Source organism: Vidua macroura, chromosome 14, assembly GCF_024509145.1.
Source record: "Vidua macroura isolate BioBank_ID:100142 chromosome 14, ASM2450914v1, whole genome shotgun sequence".
NCBI lineage: Eukaryota > Metazoa > Chordata > Aves > Passeriformes > Viduidae > Vidua > Vidua macroura.
The window spans coordinates 14,175,497-14,195,771 of record NC_071584.1 but is presented as its reverse complement, the minus strand read 5'-3'; the positions used below and the strand labels follow the sequence as shown (position 1 = coordinate 14,195,771).

Here is a 20,275-nt window from a genome sequence, read left to right as displayed (position 1 = left end):
GGCTGCAGAGGCTTGTCCCGGCCCTGCGCGATCCTGCTTGGCTGCCGCCCTCCCCGCCTCCCTCCACCTCCTCCTCCTCCTCCTCCACCACCACCCCATGTGCTTCCTGCCGGGCCAAGTTCGCGGAGCGCCGCCGCACGCCGGGCCAGCGGAGCGGAGCCGCAGCGGAGCGGGGCGCAGGGCAGCGGGCGCGGCTGCTGCGGGGCGCGGCGGGGCAGGCTCGGCGGAGCGCCGGCTCCAGCCTCGGGGCGCTCTCGCCCGGCCCCGGCGGCCCCTGCCCGCCCGCACCATGCCGCGGCGGCGCGGCTGCCTGCCGCCCCTCCTGTGCGCGCTGGCCGCCCTCAGCCTGCCGCTGCTGCTGGCCGCCGAGCCCCGCGCCAAAAGTTGCTCCGAAGTGCGGAGGCTCTACGCCGCCAAGGGCTTCAGCCAGAGCGAGGCGCCCAGCCACGAGATCAGCGGTGAGTCGCGATCGTCGCTGCCGCCTTTGTGCGCGCTCGGCCCGGCCCCGCGGAGCGCGGGGTGCGCGCCCGGCTCCCCCCGGCGCGGGGCCCGGAGCTCGGCTCGGGGCGCGCCGCCCGGCTCGGCGCGGTTCCGTTCGGCTCCGCGGAGCTCGGCGCCCATCCCGCGCGGAGGGTCCCGGCGCGGCTGCCCGCCCCCCGTGCCGGGTCGTGCCGTGCCGGGCGGGACCGCGCCTGTTGCCGGCCCCGCTCCCGGCTCGGCGGCGGCGGCGCGGGCGCTCCTGCCCTTGGGTCGCCGTTCGCCCCGGCGGGGAGCGGGCGGCCCGTCCCGCCCCGGTGCCCGGCGGCTGCTGGCGGAGGGACTGAGACATGGCTCCTTTTTTTTTTTTTTTTCCTTTTTTTTTTCCCCCTTTTTTTCCCCCTTCCTTTTTCTTTCTTTCTTCCTTCTCTCAACCTTCGTCCCGAGGTACTTGCGCATCCCGGGGACAGGAGTGCTCGCAGCCGGCAGCAGTAGGAAATGGTAGCTAATGTGCTCACACCCAAAACATTTTATTCTTTTTGTTTCATCCTTCATCTCCCTCCCAGGGCCGCTGCTTTTATTTCCCCTTCTGAATGACCTACTGGACCGCATTCTCCGCGGAACAAAGGAAGTGCCTTTTTAGCTGGAATCCTCGGAGACCACCAAGGACTCCAGCTCATGCACTGCAATTTCGCACTACTTTCAACAATAACAAAAATGCATGACTGAATGGCTCAAAAATGTGGAGTGTTGGAGGCATTCATTTCGGTCTGGGACACTGTCACAACACAGACAGACCCCAAGTAAATACCTTTAGACGGCTCAGATAGAAGCTGGGGGTAATCTTTACCATTGGTGTGCCCTCCAGATATGCATACATTATCCTTTTCACTGACAAAATTAAAATCATTTCAGTCGCTTGTGCTTTTGTATTGTCAGACTAATGATATGCATTTAGCCTACATCTGTTTGAATAAAATTGCAGGCCCGTTTACTTCTCCAAGAAATATTTTAATGAGAAACGTCTGACTGGTTGCAGTTAAAATACTCTCGCCCCTTCACTCTGCTTGCTTTGTAAAATGGTCTCTAATAAACAGTCTTGCATTTGAGTCCAGCCCTCATCAGTGTAGGATCAGAACGTGAGCAGACTTCCCCTTAAGTCCAGTATTGGGAAGGTTTGACCTAGTCCTTATTTTATATATTGTTGTTTAAGATGACTTGGTGAGCTTTGGAGAATGTCAGGAGTAGATCATACTGACAGGGCTTCCATTTGAAGCTTTAAAGCTGTTGTCTGTTTGAGAAAAGTGATGAGCAAGGTAAGATTTTGACAAAAGAAGGGCTTTTGTAATGAAATGCTGAAAGTATTGCCTGGGTTATGTTGCTCTTCCAGGGGCACAGGGAAGTCTGTGTCTGGCCTTGCTTGGAAAGCAACAGGTCTTGCAAAGTTGTGTTTTAAATGTAATCCTGCTGTGTGGGTATTTCAGAGAGGGTGGTGGAAGTCTTTAAAGGAGGTGTGCTGTGTACAGCTTTAAAGTGTGGTGTACCTCAAGTGTGACTGAATTTAAAATTAAACCTGGAGTGGGGTGCTACACCTGCTGCAGTTTCATGTTCTCCCTGCGAATTCATGTGGTTTTGGTGTGGGTTGTGTTTAGAGGCTCTGGATGTCCCCTCTTGCTGCTCAGCTGGTGTATGCAGATGTAACCACCAGTCCCACTGCTGGTGTTGGACTTTATCAGCATGGAGAACTTCACCTGTGGGATCAGCACAGGGCACTGGAGTCCCATGGGCCAGGTGATAATGCTGGAGGCTGAGGTCTGGCACCAGGGTAAGAGGTCTGTGGTGTGTATTGTGTCTCCAGAAAAGAGTCACTTGCCAAAGCTTTAATTTCAGATGGTGTTTCAGGTGATAAGTGGCGTGTTTTCCATCAGGAAAGTAAGTGGTTTGGAAAGGCCGCTACCTGGGCGCCTGGCTATCAGTGGGAACAAGATAAATGTGTGTGAGGGAATGAGCCATGTGCTTGGACAAGTATCCCATTGGGATGATGGTGGAAACTGGTGATTTCTGGTGGTGGCACCTCTCTGCTCGCTAAACTGCTGGAGGACAGCTTGGGGAGGCTTCAGGGGGCTGAATGGAATCTCGTGTGGACACATGGATGTTTGTGTCTGAAGTGCATCAACTTATTTGTTAGATTTTTGTACTGATTTGATAGATTATGCTTTATTCTCACAATCTCTTAGCAAGTTGCTTTAGATCACAGTGCAGACAGAAACTTCCTAGCATCTTTGTGAAAAGGTGTCCTAAAAGCTGTGGCAGATTTGTTTCTGTAAGTGTAGTGATTTCTTTGCTGTTGGTGATTACTGATCCTCCAAAATGTTGGCCTTGAATTGTAAAGTGAAGCAGCTGCATCCCTGCACTGGGCTATGTGAAAGCAAGTGAAACTCATCCTCACTGGAAGGGCATGGGAGTCATTTGGGGTTTTATAGCATCTCACATGGATTTTTTGGCCACATTTGTTTTCTTCTGGAATAGTAGATATGCAAACTTTTTCTTTCAAGGAAATGCCCATTCCAGCAGGCATTTTATCTGTATCATTGCTATTTCAGTGGCATTAAAAGGCTGCTCCTTCACCATAATTACCCAGGAGTTCACTTTAATATTTATTTAGACAAGGCTTAGGACCTAATTAGAGTATGCATAAATAGCAGGTTATATCTTGCTGAAGTACCTAGGCATTTCTGAAAGAAACACACAGCTGGTCAACGCGCTGCTTGCTTGATAAGAGGTGTAAAATGGGTTATTTGTGGTGTGGGACATAGAGAACTTGTTTCCTTTTATGTCTCTTTGGTGTTAGAGGTATAAACACAGACTGCTGCTATAAATCTGTGTGGAAGCTTTTCATAATCCATGGCCCTTTGGTGCTGCTTTGTACCTGAGTGTTCCTCAGTGGCTGCTGCCCCTCTAGCCCTGTGATGTGTGTGTGGCAAAGCTCCTGGCAGTGGCGAGATGCAATCTCACTGTTGCTGGAGAGGTCAGTGCTTTTGTAGACCTGATGTCTACATAGTTGGTTTGTGAAACCTGACTCTTGGTAGCATGTAGATAGTAGGTGGTGTGGGCAGAGCACCAGCCTGTAACTGCTTTTAAGATGACTTTGACAGTTTCCCAAGGACGGGTCACAAATTGGGAAGTGCTGGGTCCTGGAGCCACTGATGTTGTTCAAACTGTACGCAGAAAGTGTTGTTCCTTAAGGATTCCATGTGTCTTTGAGCTGTCCTGAGGGGGCAAAACTCCCCGGAGTGACCATCTGAAGGAGCTGCTTACCCTGGTTGGTCTGGTGGGGCTGCAGAATGAAATGCAAAGTGAGCTGGTGCGGTGGCATCTGGAGACCCACAGTAGGTGGCTGTGATTTAAAAAACAAAAAACCCCCACCCAACCTTTCTTTCAAAAGGCTGCTTCTTGCCCTCAGGTGTTAAACAGACGGAAATTCCTTCCCTTTTCCTGTTAATTAGAAGAACGAGATGTTTCTTTTCCTGGATTGAAAAGGAAAAAAAAAATCTTGTCTGTTGTTGGAAAATGTAGCCAGTTTACTGGCAAAATTCCTTCAGCAGTGTCATCCCTGCTCTCACTGGCACTGCTCTCCTGGCAGTGGTGGAGAGCACAGAGTGAGCCTGGAGCCCGGCTTTGCAGGCAGCTGGGTGCAAGCAGCACTCTGTTTAGTCTTAGTGAAGTGTTCAGTGTAATTAATTTCTGTTTAAACCAAGTTAATTGAATAGCTGCATTTATTTGTGTGAGCAGTTCTTTCTCCGTGGCAGAGGAAATCGGTTGACCCTTGATTTTTGGACTTCTGGGACTTTGCCCAAAGTAACTGTGGGCGGGTGTGCCTTGATGTCCTGCTGCTCACTTGTCCCCAGTAGGTGCTCTGTCCTTGTGTCCTGCCCTTGGTCAGTCAGGAAGGTTGCTTTGTTTGCATTGCTGTTTGTTGGGGTTTAACCCCAGCCAGCAACCAAGTCTCATACAGGCACTCATTCACTTCCCTCCCAAAGGATTAGAGAGAGGAGCAAAAGGGTAAAAGGTGGGAAACTTGTGGGTTGATAAAAAGACAGTTCAACAGGGAAAGCAAAAGCTGAGCATGCAAGCAAAGCGAGGTATTCAGTGTTTCCTTGGGCAGGCAGGTGTTCAGCCATCCCAGGAAAGCAGGGCCCCATCACATGTAACAGTGACTTGGGAAGTCAAACATCATCACTCCAAATGTCCTCCCCTTTCTCCTTCCCCCCACTTTATATACTGACCATGATGTCATACGGTCTGGAATGTCTCTTTGGTCAGTTGGAGTCACCTGTCCCAGCTGTGTCTCTTCCTCCAACTTCCTCGTCAGCGTATCAGTACAAGAAGCAGAAAAGGCTTTGGTTGTGTGTAAGCCCTGCTCAGCAATAAACTTTTCTATATTATCAGCCCTATGCTCAGTACAAATCCAGAACGTAGTCCCATACTAACCACTGTGAAGAAAATTAACTCTACTCCAGCCAAAACCAGCCCATTGTTTTACATGTCAAGTTCAGCAAATGCCTCTTTAGTTTTTCACATGCTTCTCTTCCATGTGGCCTCTGAGAAAGGGTTTCTGGATCCCCTCCAGCCAGTGTTAGTCGTGCTGTCTGGCACTGCTGAGCCTGTTGCAGTCGGTTTGCAGGAGGCAGCTCTGGACTTGCAGTGTTATGAGAAGTACCAGATAAGACCTGGTCATCCTTGAGGTCTGTTTGAAGGTGTGGAGTGACCTGGCCAGCAGCTGTACCTGTTTGCCATGACTGCTGTGCAGTGAAGGCACTGGCCCTGGGCGGGCAGGGGGTGTTCTCCTGCCTGGCACGCCTTGATGGACTGATTGCCTGGCCACCCGTGGGTGGGGAAGTGACCACTGGCGAACATCCCCGCGGCCAGCACCAAGTGCTGGCACGGAAAAGTAAATGAGAGAATCGCTTGAAGTATTTTTAGCTGCTTCTAATGTCATTTAGCAACTGGAAACAGCGGGAGGGGGGAGCTGGCAGTGTGCAGTTGCCCGCAGGCCACCGAGGAGCGCGCGGTGCTGGCAGGAGCTGGCGGCGGCTCCCGGCTGAGTCACGGCTCCGGCCGCCGCTCGCCTGGGACGCTGCTTTTCTCTCTGCAAATGTGCAGCGCGGGGTTTTGTTCGGCTGCAGCGGCGCACCGTGTCCTAGCAGCCGGCAGCGTGAAGCATGTGGTTAGCAGCAACTGCTTGCAGTGGTCCGGGCTGAGTGGGAGTATCGTTTTCCTTGGCAGACACTTCACAGAAAGTTCTGTTTTTTCTGCCAGAATAAGCAGTCATTACATTCCATACAATTCATAGTCAAATTATTATCTATTGTTAAAATTGCCTTAATTATCAGATGTTTCCTTAGACATGTAGCTGTTTTTTAAGAGGCTGAATAGGCGTGTGTACATTGTGCAGAAGGCCTGAGCTGCACAATGTTTTCAGTACTGTTTTGTAGTTTCAGGGAGATTTTCTATGGCTTTCGTATGTCAACAGGCTTTTTATTCGTACTGAAACAGCAGCAGAGCAAGGCCAACACGACAGCAAGGCGCTGTTTTGGGTCCCAGCATCTCCCCTGTGCCATGGTGTTTCCTTGGTACCTGTGGAGCCAAGGAAGTTCAGGATGGAGCATCACTGCTGTGTGTGTGAGATGGTTCTGATGGGAGAAGGTTCCAGATGAGCATTTTCTGTCTTGGAGGTGCAGGTAGCATCTGCCCAGTAGGGCTGAGACCTCTGTCAAGAGTCTGGAAAGGTCCCAGTTCCTTGAGGTGGTGATGTCTGTCGTCTTAGCCTGCTCTTGGTGTTGGATGGTGGCTTGTGCATACTCCACTGTCCTGGTTCTGTGCAATGTGTTGCCAACCCTGGAACCTGCATGGATGGGGAAGGACTGCCAGTGCTTCTTAAGAGGTGTCAGATGTGTGGTTCTCATCCCGTCCCCTTCACACACAGCCATTCCCATTCCCATGGACTTCTGTGGGTGTGCACGTGTGTTGAGTTGTACAGGCTCAGTCCCTGACATCTCCTGCAGGTGTGGGCAGCACCAGGATTGGGCATCAGGATTATTCAGTCTGCTGCAAAATTCTTTATTGCTTGCTTTTGTTCTGCTTTTTTTTTTTTTTTTTTTTTTTTTGGTGGGGGGAAGGACATTCTTGTTAGCCAGAGAGGTCAGGATGTGTCCCCTCGCCCTCGCCGGCGGCCAGGCTGAGAGTGAGCTGCCAGTCCCAGTCTCCCGGGCAATAACCTCCTTGCATTCCTCACATTCCTCCTGCTTTCTCTTTCTTTTGAGATTATGAAGATAACTTCCTCCTCCCATTGCTAAGCAATGCAAGGACCCAGTAAGTTTCCCTCTTGTTCTCTAAATTACCTTCTGTGCTCCAAGATGCCCCATGGCAAACCCCTCTGGTGCCCTGAAAGGTGCAGTTTGTGCTCTTCACTGGGGTTTGTGCATTTCAGGAAGAAAGCTGAGTGTGTATTCTTTTTTTTAATTGCCAAGTGTTTTAATTAAAAGAGATTACTACTTCGTTGTAGCGCGTCTTACCTCCTTCCTGGTTTGTTAAAGAAGTGTTCCATGAAACGATTTTGCTTTTCTAGGAAAGATTTTTGTGTTTTTCTTTGCCCATACAGAATACGTGCAGTCTGCAGAGGCTGTGGCTGAAGCACCATGTTTGTACCAGAGAATTTTCTTCTTGTTTACATCTTTCTGGTCCGGGAAAGGTGCTCAGATAAAAATAGCGTGTTGGGAAGAGGGAACCTGGTGAGAAAGTGTTGGAGGCTTTATGTGTGCAGAGCTGGTGGCAGCCGTGTGGGCTGTTGGCAGGCTTTGCCCCGTGAGGATGTTGCTGTGGTAGTTTTCTTAGGTAGGTGTTTTCTGTTTGAGAATGGCCACGGTTGGCACGATCATCTTCCCTGCCAGTTCATGCCTTGCAGTCTGTCACCTCTCATGCCTCTGTGGGTCCCAGGAGAGGAGGGAGGTGGGATGGGGTGACGTTCCTCAAGGGCAGCAGTGCATCACTTCACTGGCAAAGTGCTTGAAAGGATGGAGATGGTGCTTAAAAAGTGTGTGTGAGGATACCAGCTGATGGGATCAATCTTATTTAAGGGCTACTCAGTGTTGATTTTAATGTGAAATTAGAACTATAGTAATCTCTTTCCCAATGTAATGCCTTGCTAGATTCCCCACCTCCCTGAAAACACTCTTAGAAATACTTTTTTTGTTGTCCGTCTTCTAAGCAGAGAAATAAAATCTGTTCTTTTCCTGTCTTTCTACTTGTATTTTCTGTGGCTTACACAAGCAGTGGCTGATGGCCTAGGATTTGTGGGAGTTCCCTGGGAGGCACTTCTCTCTCCGCAAGCTTTGGTGTTGGAAAGGTACGGGGATGGCGGAGAGGGGCTACCCTGAGCAAAGGATTTTGAAGGAGTATTTCTCTTAATGTTTCCAATTTAGAAGCTGAGAATTGTCTGGATTTTAAGCAAATTCAGATGGGAGCAAACAATGATGAAATGTTTAAAATATGTTTGAACATTTTTGTGGGAATAGGAGCAGTTCTTATACAGGCGAGGCTGCAGCTTTCAGGAGGTGAAAATATGTGGCCTTACACATTGTCAGCATTGTTGCTGCCTTTTTTTTTTTTTCCTTCTTTTTCCTTTTTTAAAAATGCTCATAGGAAATTGGCTTTGGTAATTGAGTTTCTACAGAACCACAACATCCAATAGCTGTTGCTTTCCAGGGGTCACCCTTAGGTTAGTTTAAGTAATGTGCAGTCAGTTTAACCTCTTGTGGTTTGTATTGCTATTCTAGAAATTACTGGTGATTTGGGGTGTGTTAGAGTAACAACTTCACAGGAAAACCCCAAATGTCAGGGTGTCTGGTTTTCAGAGAGCTCTGACCGCTTGCCTTGTGAAAACCAGGCACCTCAAGGTATGTCCCTTCTTGCATCGGAAAATGCAGTTAAAGCCTTTATGGCCCGTTGACTTTCCTTTTGAAAGAAGCTGAAATAACCCTGGGTAATTTGTTTACCTACACTGACTTATAACATCCTCCTGCTTGGAAGCACAGTGCAGAACCTGTGCTGGATGCTCTGTGTTGGGTCACATCGCTCTGCGTGGCACTGATGGAGGAGCAGCAGTGCTCTGGACCCCCAAATCCCAGGGTTTAGGGGATTTGCTGGCAGCAGAGGGCCAGCTTTAAGAAATTATGAGCTGGGGCTTTAGCTTTGTAGCATTGACAGTTTGGTATAAAAAGCTCTATGTTGCAGGCTGTGATGACAGGGGGTGATAAATCACTCTTGGCTGGTACTACAGGTTCTAATAATGGTGTTTAAAAAAGATTACATGGGTTTTAATACAAACTTTTTGCTTCTTTGTAGTCTCCTCTTTTTAAAGAGTTGAGCCTGTTTTGATTCAGCATTCTTGGAACATAAAGACGGAGCCAGGATTTTTACTGGGCTGAAATGCAGTTTTTTGCTTCTCCTACAAACATGAGGATCTTGTTTGAGTGTCTTTATAGCCAACTGGCTGGCAGTGTCCACTGTGTAAGGGAGCGGGCTTGTTTGTTTTAAAGGTAACTTTGCCCCGTGGAAGATTAAAGAGCAAGCAGCTTCACCCAGTTGTGGTGAGTGCTGCTATTGGAAAGAAGTTAGTGATAGGGAGAGCCATGCAATAAGGGGGATAAATAACCTCCTGCACCTTCCTTGACTTTCCTTGGCCCATTCCCATGGGAGGGACAGAGCATTTATGTGATCAAAGAAACAGGCACAGTTACAAGCCTGATGGAAAATCAATCCCTTGCCAGCTATGTATGGGCACCCAGGCAGGCTTTGCCTTTGCTCTGAATAGTGTGGGCTGGATTTTTTTTGTGTACCTGCCAACCTTAGGGTTTCTAAAGTGTGGTGGCCAGCAGTCCTGGGGGAGCACAGGATGCCTGGTGAGCCAAGGCAGTGGGGCAGTAGTGCCCGTGTCCCTTTGCGTGGGCAGAGGCACTGGGAGCAGCTGGCAAGCACCCAGCATGCTGATCAGGGGTCAGAGTGGTGCTGCTGGTTTAGTTTGGGCTGGAGGAAAACAAACAGGCTTCCTCCTGAGTTTTGGCTCAGTTTAGAGACAGAACTGAGGGTGCCATAGGGCAATACGCTTTTCTTCTCGGTGGGGGGAAAAATGGCTTTAATAGCGTCTGCTAATGATTCAGCACTGTTTACATAATAATTGTGGTTCGCTTTCATTAGCTCTCATAATGAGATTGCTTTTTTCCAGTGCAATCACTTGCTGGTTTGGTTTTACATGCTCCTGCCTCCCTGCTCCCCGATCGTGGCAGTGGGATGAGGAGGGAGTACAAGGGCTCTGTGCCTGGCCTGGCCTCCCTTCCCTGGCTCCAGTGGAAGAAAGCTCACAACTGCTCACTGGAAAGGAGAGGAGGTGAAGGGGTTTTGTACTGCTGGAGCACAGTGGTGGTTTGGAGCATCATCACAGTGGTTTGGAGCATCCTGGCATCTCAGCGGAGTTGGGTTTAAATCCATTTTGCGTGAGGTTCTCTCATCTTCATACTGAAAACTCTTGGGCTTACCTGTTTGCGAGGGAGGGAATACAGTGACCTGCTTCCACCCCAGAGGAAGAAGCCAGGTCCTTTTGTCTCCCAGTTCCACCATATCAGAAGCACTGATCTGTGACAGTGGATGTGCATCATGGATATTGTTGGTCTGTAGCTGCTGCAGCCTAACCTTGTTTGCATTCCATGTCTCAGTAACTGTGGGTGGTGGCGATGCTCCCAGGTGCCTGCCTCCTGCAGCACCCAGCTGCTGTGCCCAGGAGCTGCCGTGAGCACCGGGGGATAACACCCACTGCTGAGCTCTTGTAAATTAGTAATGTCACTCGGAGGAAAATACAATAGCGTGAGTGCTGCCTTTGAAAAGGTAAGGCTGGCTGCTGTTTGGTTGTGTGGGTTTTTTTCCCTTTGTAGCGTAGTGGATGCGCCTTGTAGTGGGTGCACGAGGGTCTCAGAGCTGGAGGATGTGGCTGACCTTGGCACAGCACTGGGCTGGAGCAGAATGGGTCCCCATGGAGCAGTGGGCGTGCACCCAGGGGTGCCATGGGGAGTGTGGGGTCTGTGTGTGTGTGGCTTTGCAGATGTCCTGGAGATGCATGCCCTCTCCCCTTTGGCTGCAAGTGACTGTTTCTTTAGAAATATGTCCCAATTTGTTGCCATGGGTAGATAAAGATGTGGACTGCTGGAGGGTCCTGAGCAGAGGATGAGTTGACCTTCTTCGCCTTTGCAAAACAAAACACTTCTATGGGGGGCTGGGAAAGGTGTGACTACTTTTGGCCATGTGGCTTTCTGCTAATCAACATGAGTTAATTGGGGCTGGTTGAAGAGCTGTGGCTTAGTGGGTAGAGGAGGCTGGAAGAGACGGGACTCAGGGCTGCTCAGCCCTGTTGAATCCAGCCCACCAAGGGCATCCTGGTGCAGGCGCCTCGCTAGTGAAAAGTCCACATAACTCAGCCCTCTGCATTACTAAAGGCTCCTTTATACCTCTTCTTGCTGTAACTCCTGTGAGAACAGCCAGTCTTTTCAGCAGCCTTCCTTACGGGGAGAGTTCTGTGAGGGGAGCAGCCTGGCTGGCACGGTGCTGCTCCAAACCAGCCGGGAAGCTGCTGTTGAAGCAGTCTGGGAGTGGGCAAGGGTGCCAGGCTAGCCTGGTGCTCCTGTCCAGCCTTGCCAAACCAAGGGCTGTGGGTCCACTTGCTGCCCAACTGGCTCAGTAGGATCCTGAAAAACAGTTGTGGAAAGCAGGGGTTAATTTCTAGGTATCAAAATATGCACAAAAGGTTAAATGAGACTTCCTCCTTGTCAATGAATTACGGCTTGAAAATATTTGCATTCTTTCCTGAAAGATTTAGGAATAATTATACAGCACTCAGGGGCAAGGCATTCCCAGATAAACTTAACAACTCTATAATTTGTACTCGAGGCAGGGTTTCCTGTAAATGATAGCTTTGTTTAATTTTACAATACTGCTTCCAAATGTTTGCTGACTCTGAATTGCCAGCTAAACTGGACTTGTGAATCTGGAAGAGTATTTATTTGTTTGTTATTGCAGACAGTAAGAGCTGCTGCGTTAGGCTAAAACTTGGCATCTCCTTTACAAGCTGTAGGCATCTCTCCCCAGGGTTTGGTGCAGTGGGCAGCTGATGTGTAGGGTGTGAACAGCTTTCCAACTTCTCTGTACAAAATTCCTGAGCTTCTCTAGGATCTCCTCTTGCTCTGCCTTTCTTTTTCTGGGTTTGGGAAAGGAACACTGCAGTCGCAATGCACATACTTTATTTCCATTACTCAAAGCTGGAGTCATGCATAGTTACAGCCAAAGACACTTCAGCAGCTCTGGGGATAACAAGATAGCTGACAGACTGGAATGCGGATTTATCAGGGGTAAAAACTGGCAAAATTCCTTATTTCTGGTTCTTCTTTTTAAATAGGCCCTTCATGCTCCTGCTGCAAGAGCCCACCACATGTTTAACCCTTTGTGTTCTCCCAGCTGGATCCAGAGATGAGCACTGGCACTGCCCATGTTTCTTTTGGGATTAAATTGCTCAGTCCCACATAGTTCCTAGGTGTTGTTTTTAAACTGCAAAGCTCTTTAAGAAGTGCTTTCAATGGGTTTTTATTTTAAAGTGCAAGCCTTTGCACCAGATGTCTGTCTGAGTGACCACAGAATGTAAATTTTACTGTGTGTTGCCTTTGGACTGGCAGTTTGGGAGACTACTGGGCAGTTAACATAGGCAGATTGTGCCATGAAATCCGCTTCCTTGGATTTGATTCATATTAATTTCTTTCAAAGCAAATCTCTTTATTGGCTTCAGTTTCATTTTGCTGTAGAGCTACTTTTACTGTGCCTTTGCTAGGACCTGGAAATACTTATATTGCTATGAGAAATAGGTCATATTCAGCTCCATGGATTTTCAGTTATATATATATATATTAATATTGCAAGACATTAAGCAATTTCTTTTTGGGGAAACAAGTTATGGCAGAAGGAGCACACTTGGAAGTTAAACAGATTAAGTGAAATCCCTCAATTACAGGAGGAGGTTCAGAAGACAAGTCAGGCAGTTTAGGGAAGGAGTTCCAAGTTAAAATTTAACCTTCCCCAGTCTTCTGTGAGCAGTGGTGCAGCAAGACCTGCCTGGAGTCAGAGCAGTGCAGGAGCCTGGGCTGAGGGCTCTGACATGGCCATCTGCAGGGTGGATGGATGTGGAGCTGGTGGTTGTGCCTGTGGTTGAGAGTCTCAACTGGCTGAGAACAAAGAGAATTTCACTTTTTATTGGAAAAGGAAAGAATTGCTCCAGGATTGCAAAACACTTTGTTTTGGAAGAAATGTCATTGTTTGAAAATAGCACAAGAACAGGAGGGGAGCTGTCCCTAAGCAGTCTTGAAAATCTTCTTCTTACTGGGGGCTCAAGTGAAGCTTCAAGGCTTAAGTGTTAGGTTGGACTTTTGACCAAGGGTGTCCAGGCTGGAGGGCTACACTTCTCCCATTCCTGCCTCTTCCTTTGATGGTGTAAGGACAGGGGACTTTATTTTTATTGTTTTTTTATTTTCTATTTTAAGCAGGAGGAGTAGCATTTAGAAAGGAAAGTAAGTCTTGGCTTTTGGACAGAAACACTGATGGGGTGGTGGCCAGCACTTGGTCTCTCATGGGATAGTTGCTGGCTCCTGTTTTCTGCCCTCTGTGTCCTTTCTGCTCCCTGCATTTATCTCCTTGGCTGAGCCCCAGGCACATGGCTTTGAAGCAGCATGGCCATCAGAGCTTTGCTTGCTGCAGGCCCTTGTCTGGGTGCTGCTTGGCCTGTTTTGTCTGGGTGCATCCCCAGGACAGGTCCATCCCCGCAGCAGGAAGCTGCTCTGGTCACAGCACAGTGTCATCCACTGGAGACACCCAGCCCACGTGGATTTGCCCCAGAGGGCAGCCCTCCTGCCAAAGCCTTGTCTCAGCCCTGCCATGGGGATCTCCCTGTGTAGCTGGTGGGTTACTCAGTGCCTCCCCATTGCAGGGGCTGCCCATTGCTCCTCCAGGCTTTTTTTAGCTGTAAACTTTATTTCATAGAGTATTTCTGCTGCTGGAGGGTGCCAGGACACAGCAGTGGCTGTGGGGAGGGAGGGGAGCTCCTCTTCCTGCTTCAGAAAGACTAACAGAACTGTTAAATCCATCCCATCCCTCTAATCAGCCATCCCCTCCCTGGGGCTCACGGGCTGTTTACCTTCCTGCTGGTGGATGTCAATGGTCCCACCTGGGAGGTGGATGGCAAAAGTCCTGTTTGCACTCCCTGCTCCCCCCGGGTGGTTCAGGGCTGTGCCTTAAAGAGACAAAATAAACCCTTTCACTGCCTGCCAGCAAAACCTCAGTGCAATTGTCCCCTGGTGCAATAGGGTGCTGTCAGCCCAGTGTGTTGTTTTCCCATCCCACCAAAGCTGCACAAGCCCAGCTGCTGTTCAAGAGAGGGGATCAAAGTTGGGGTCTGCAGGTGGACAGTCTGTGCAACACCAGGGCTGAGGTGTCTCCCAAACTTGCTTTTTCCAAAATACCTAAGAAACTGTGACCCTGTGCCGTGCTCCCACGTGGAGCAGCAATGAGAAGGCACATGCATACACTGTGAAATGTGTTTGGGAGGAGGGTAGGGAACTCAAAAAGCTTTAATTTTCAAAGGTTGAAGTGGCCTCCTGCATTCTCCTGTTGTCATCTGAGATGCTGCTCTCCCTCCTCGGAGGGATTTGCTCAAACAAAGGTGGCAGCACAGAAATTGGCTTGGGAATTGTTGCAGAGATGTTGGGATTTATCTCTGCTGTGGTGAGGAGGAGGAGTGCCTGTGTGAAGCTGGTGGCAGATAAGGCTGGTGTTCACAGCTGCACCAAGGAGAGCGGGCAAGATATAGGGCATTCTGGAGAGGGGGAGAAGGAGGAATTCTTAATTTTGTGATATCCTTATCTTAATCCTTTCTCCCTTCTCTTCCACCCCCCTTCTTGCCTTGTCTGGGGTAGGTTAAACTACTCAGCCTCGCCTTTTCCACAAACACTGGCAGGCTGGTGGTTCCAGACCTGGGAATACATTGGGAGTCTGTTTCAGCAGCGGGATGGGTTTTTGGACGTAGGTCGTGTTGTGCTAGCAGAACACAGTGCAGTGCTTGTGTGAGCTGGGTGGCTTCTGCAACGGATACCTGGCTGTTGGAAAAGTAACACTTAGTGGGAGTAGCAGTCAAGGGCTTAAAAGCACGTTTTGCAGGTCAGAAAATCTTATTTACAAACTCAGCTGTGGTGTTAGCTCTGAGGTGTTTTGTCCAAGGGGAGATAAAGCAGGGAGGTGGGAGATGCAGGAGATGGTTCTGAACATCGCTGGGGCACAGGCTGTGCTCCTGTCCCAGTGCTGCTGCTCCCTGGGTGAGGAGGCAGTGACCCCACTATTGGGATCTCTGGGCAAATGTCCTGCCCTGTGCTTGGGGTTGGTGCCTCTTGCCTCTCCAGACACCATCTCTTTTTATTCTTCCAGTGGGATTGAACCTGGAGCTGTGCCCCTAGCTGGAGGAGGGATTTTTACTGGCACCCTCCTTCTGTATGGTGGCCCAGTTTTAGGGAGTTTCAAAGGTCCTGGGCAAGTTGCACGTTGGTTTTTTGGCACTGGACTCCTGTTGTGCTGCTTATTTGCCTTTCTCCATGTGTTGCTTCAGCCTTGACCATGTGCATTTCTGGAGGTTTGTCTTATTTACATGAACAGTTCTCGGAAAGTTCAGCTGAAAAGCAGCTTTTTTTTTCCCTGGGAACAGCCAGGAACCACTAGTGTGTGATCTCTGTGTATAAAGTTGCCTTTCTCTGATTATAAACAGTGGCCCTAGGATGGATGTGCGGTGGACCTGTTTAGATTTAAACCTGACCCACCTCCTCCTTTTCAGTGCTGGCATCCCCTTTGAGCTACGTGTTCTTTCCTGCCTTTTGCAGTAACACATGGTGTGAGTTTTTTAACCTTTAAATTGGAAAGCCCTATTAAATTGTGGTGTCCTGCTCTAGGCAGAAGTGTATGATTTTTTTTTTAATGATTTTTTTTTTTTTTTGGTGATGCAATATCAGGTACACAGATTGCTCATTAATTTTCCGTGCCTTTCTTCTGATGGCCTGGCAAGCCAAGATAGCCTGATAGCCACAGGGAGCCCATTGCATGTCCCAGTTAGCCCCTGGGAGCTCTGACTGAGGGAGGGGATGAGCTGGGAAGCACAGATCTGTGCCTTGGTCCTGCATCTGCAGTGGAAGAGCTGCTGCAAGATCAAGTTCTGCTGGCTATTCCTCCCAGAGCCCTTCATCCAGGCTTGCTTCCCCAACCCTGCTTTGCATCAGATTGATGTGAGCTAATTATTTCTGAAACCCTTTTAATTGGTGGCTCTTTCTGGTCCACTTGTTCGTACAGTCATGAGCAGAGTGAAGACCTGGGGCAGAGCAGCATCACCTTTCTTCCCAGGAAGGCAGGCTGGATCAAGGGGTTGACAGCAATCCCTGGGGTCATTGATGAAGCAAGAAAGCCCTTTGTATGGGTTTGTGGGCAAGGCTGGAAAATGCAGCATTCCAGAAGCTTGCTGCTTTACTGGGTGTTCATAGTGTGCAGCTGTGTGCTGAGATGGGTTCCTCAAAATTGAGTTGTGGCTGTGATGCTCTGGAGAGGCATTTCTGGCGTGATGGCAGTGATTCTTCCAGACTCCTGGAAAGCTGCTCTGCAGTGGAGCTGCTCAGCTGGAATATTTGGCCCCAAACTGCTCATTGTAGAAGGGACATTGCCTATGTCTGGGCTGAGAAGGTCATCCTGTGCTGAGCTAAACTGGGGAGAAAACCAGGGAGTTGGAATTGTGGAGCAGCACAAGTGCTCTGCCTTCCCTCTGCTGCCAAAACAGTCTCCGTGTTGCTATGAAAATGTCTTGTGGAAAACTTTCCACTTAGAACTGAAGCCTCATTTATGTCGGCCCAGGACCTGCTCTTGGACTGAATTTTATTTTCTAAGCAAATGAGACTTTCTGGTCCTTGAGGCGGTGGAAATAACTGCTCCACCAACTTGCAGCCCACCCGGCCTCGGGGGCCTGGGAGCCAGTGGGGGGTTTTGGCAGAGGAGATGGTTTGTTCAGCAGGAGCAGTGCAGGGCCTGAGTGAGGCAGTGGGCAGCACAGCTCTCTCAAACTTAGTTTGTGAGCTTAAAACTTGGTTTTCAGGGGGCCACAGCTCCCCATATTGCAATCTTCAGACGACTGCTGTGCTTCCACAGACCCCTCCAGTCGCCCCCAGACTGCAGACTGCAACCTGAATATAAAATACTTAATAGGAGCCAAACTGCCTTGAAAAATGTGTGGATGCAAAATTAATTCGAAAAATCTGGCCTTTTGTGTATTTTCTTTCTGGAGTCTCTTAACCTGCTCTAAGGTCTTATATTATCTGCACTGTTACTCTGCTTGGCATGCTCTGCAGGCAGGAGAAGGGCTTATTAATGTGGGTTTTTATGTAGATAAATGTGGTTGTGAAGTACTATTGACACATGGAAATGTTGGTGGATGTGTAGAGAAGGATCAGCTGCTTTGTGATAGCTCTGTGCCAGTTCTCTCGTTCAAATATAGTTATGAAACCCAGTTGCAGCAAAGCATGTTGTAAGAAAAAATAGCATATTTCTGTGGCTTAAAAAGAAGAAAAATCAAACCCAAAACCACACACACCCCTCTTTAGTAAAAGTTTTGCGCACATAGGAAACAAAGGCATCGGCATTTGCTTGTCAGAGCTAATAAAGTTTGCTTGGATCTTAATTTTTCTGCTTGATTTCACAAAGTAATTGAAACTTCCTTTTTGCTGCAAGCTTTTCCCCCCTTCTTTTCCCTCTTTTTTTAAAATATTCTTAAAAGAACATCTTTTGGTCAGTGAGTTGATGGAATTTTGCTCAGGAGGCAGGCACAGTACTTTGCAACTGGTCAGTCAAAGCTTATAGGACAAATTACTTGTGTCTGCAAGTCATTCCTCCAAGTTGAAAACCACCTAGACCAAATAAACCTTGAACTACAAGTTTTATAGGAGCTTTTGAGTATGTAAGTGAGGCTTTTCTAATCGCAGTGATCTGATAAAACCTTAAAAACCAGGGTTCCCATAAAGAAAATAGTTCCACTTGAGGTGATAAAAGCCACATCTGGTAAACTTTGCTTGCTACCTCCTGATGACCTGTGAAACAGCAAATAGTCCCCACTGCAGAGGAACAGTCGCCAAACTACCGGTGCCATACCTTTGCCGTGGAGGGGATGCACCAAAAAAAAAGCTGATTTGAGAGCAAAACCACCAGCCTTTGAAGAAGGAGCCTCTTGTGGCTCATCCTCTAGCTCACATTTGATATTCCACGATTTGATATTCTGTGGTGCCTTGCTGCTTGCCTCCCGGCCGGCACGGCACAGGGAGATTCAGAGGTTAGGATAAGGAGGGGCCTGTGTAATTGAAAGCAAACAAACAGCTAAGACAAAGAAAGAAACATAAAACAGCAAACCCGAAGCCACAAATAGAAAACAGACTTTCCAGATTGATTAGTTCAAATTTGTTTATTTGAAGTCCCAAAAGTTCGCATTGTCACTCTTTTGAGGTGTCTCTCCAATTTGGCAATATGTTGACCATGTGTTTGCAGATCGCTTTTTCACAAGAAAGAGCCTGTTTTTTTGTGTGTTGGTGTTGCCTTAAACTTTGAATTGAAAGGAGGGTTGCAAGCTCCAAAGACAGATTTGTAATTGTGACATTCAGGTGCTGCTTTTGAGGTAATTACATTCTGTTAAATTTTTGTTTCATGGAGAATTTTCCTTGGGCACGTACTTAGATGTGCTGCTGATTTCCCAGGGTTTTTTCCCAGGTTTTGGAAGCCTGATGCACTTACTGGTTTGGAAATCAGTGGAGACCTGAAAAAGTCTGGATTTACTTTTGTTTTTCAGAGTGTTTTGGACAGAGAGGTGCTTCCTATCTTCAATAACATATCAGCAGTGCAGCTGTAATATATGTATATATTTTATGGATTTGGCTTAAACACCCTCAAGTCCCCAGACAGAGGAATTACAGCTCCAGCCTATTAACTGTTGGCCATTAATGAGTCAGGTCTAAATGCCTTGATTGTGCCTGAGATTTCTAAGCTGAATCTTTGCATAACATTAGCATGGCAGGAATGCCTCCCAAGGACTTCCCAGGAAGGAGTAAGTTCATTTTGGGTTGTAGCGATACCATCTCGTGCCTTGGTGCTATCAAAGGGGGTGGAAGCTCCCCGCTGCTCTGGTAGCCTGGCTCTGATGTTCTTTCACATCCAGGCACCTTGCTTATCTTTAACCAAGGCTTGGATAAACTTCCAAAATAAATGACTCTAGTAGTCCAACTCTGTCTGCTTTGGTGTAGGTTTTCTGGAGTGACTCAAACGTTATAAATATGAAAGCTGCTAGACTTCAAACGCCGCTTTTGGACCAGGTTTTCAGAGTTGCCTCCTAACGCAGCAAAGGGGAACCTTTCCTTGAAGAAAATCTTTGGTTTTCTTTCCTCCTATTTAAACCCCCGCCCTCCCCGCTTCTCTTTTCATCCGCACCCTTTGTTCACGTCTGCCTTCCTGATTAAGAACTAATCAGTGAAGATAGATTAGTCCGGGAGCAGCGCAGCCCTTGGGAGCCGCGCAGCCCCGGCGGGTCAGGAGCCGGGAGGCACCGCGGGGTCACCGGCCCCGCCGCGGAGGAGGCCGGAGGAGGCCGGCTGGGCCGCGCTCCAGTGCACGGAGGAATGCGGTAACAGGATTTAAAGGAAACGTACAGAACTAACGAGGATTAAGGCTAATTGTCCTATGAGGGGCGGCAGGATGTGGCCGTGCGGGGAGCAACTCTGTTCTGCGAGGCGGGGGAGAAGGTCGGGTAGTTAGGAGGGCTCAGGTAGGTTCTGGTTGGTTTAGTTGCTGCGTGGAGAAATGGAAAATAAGTGGATTGGAAATTAAAATAAAAAAAGTTGAGTTCTCCCTTAAAGACTTCAAGGCTGTTGGAGCAAATATTTCTGCAGTTGGTGGGAAGCATCCTCCAAAAGGCTGGTGGTGGCCGTGCCTCGCTCTGTTTTTGCTGGCTCTGCTCAGCGTTTGCTGTGTGCAGGGAGCTGATGTCCCCTGAGTGTCCTCCTGGGGCTGGCAGGGCGCTCCTGCTGAAGGACTCTGCCTGCCAACGAGTTTGTTCTGAGCAACGGCGTGAATGCTGTTGGAGGTGTTCAGAGGACCCTGCCTCCCCTCGCAGGTCAGGCTGGTTATCAGGTCTTGCAGAAAGGCCATGGGTATCTCTGAGCTTGAATAAAGGGGGATTTAAGAAGCAAAAGCCCTCAGGCTTGGTCCTTAGCAAGCCACAGTGTGTGAAATGTTGTCTGGAGCCAACCATCCATCATCAAGTGGTACTAGAGGGCAGCCAGACCAAAAAGAGTTATTCACATTGTATTTCTGCACTTTGGGGAAGATCTGTCCCTGCCTGGAAGAAAGTGAAGTTTGCTTGCGTCCCAGCCAGAGGATGGAGAGATGATGCCCTTCCCTTCAAGGCTTCAGGACCCTCTGGGCAAACCCCTGCTTATTTGCCTTGTGTTAAGGGAGGGACCAGAGTGGGGTCTGCTGGACGGGGTCTGGGGGCACCAGGGGCCTGTGATTCTCAGCAGGTGTGGATGGACAAGTTGCCCAAGCAAACTCATTCTTCCTTGGGCCTTGGGTTTTAGCTGTTCCTGATTGAAGC

At 48.8% G+C, this 20,275-nt stretch overlaps 1 protein-coding gene across 1 annotated transcript in view; it reads left to right on the top strand.

The window, feature by feature from the left end:
- The first annotated feature begins 240 nt into the window (after positions 1-240).
- Positions 241-20,275, top strand: part of GPC4 (glypican 4) — a 66,708-nt gene continuing 46,673 nt past the window's right edge. The window contains exon 1 of the mRNA XM_053990389.1: positions 241-458. Coding sequence (XP_053846364.1) covers positions 290-458 — 169 coding nt within the window. The 5' untranslated portion in view covers positions 241-289. The remainder of the gene's footprint in view (positions 459-20,275) is intronic.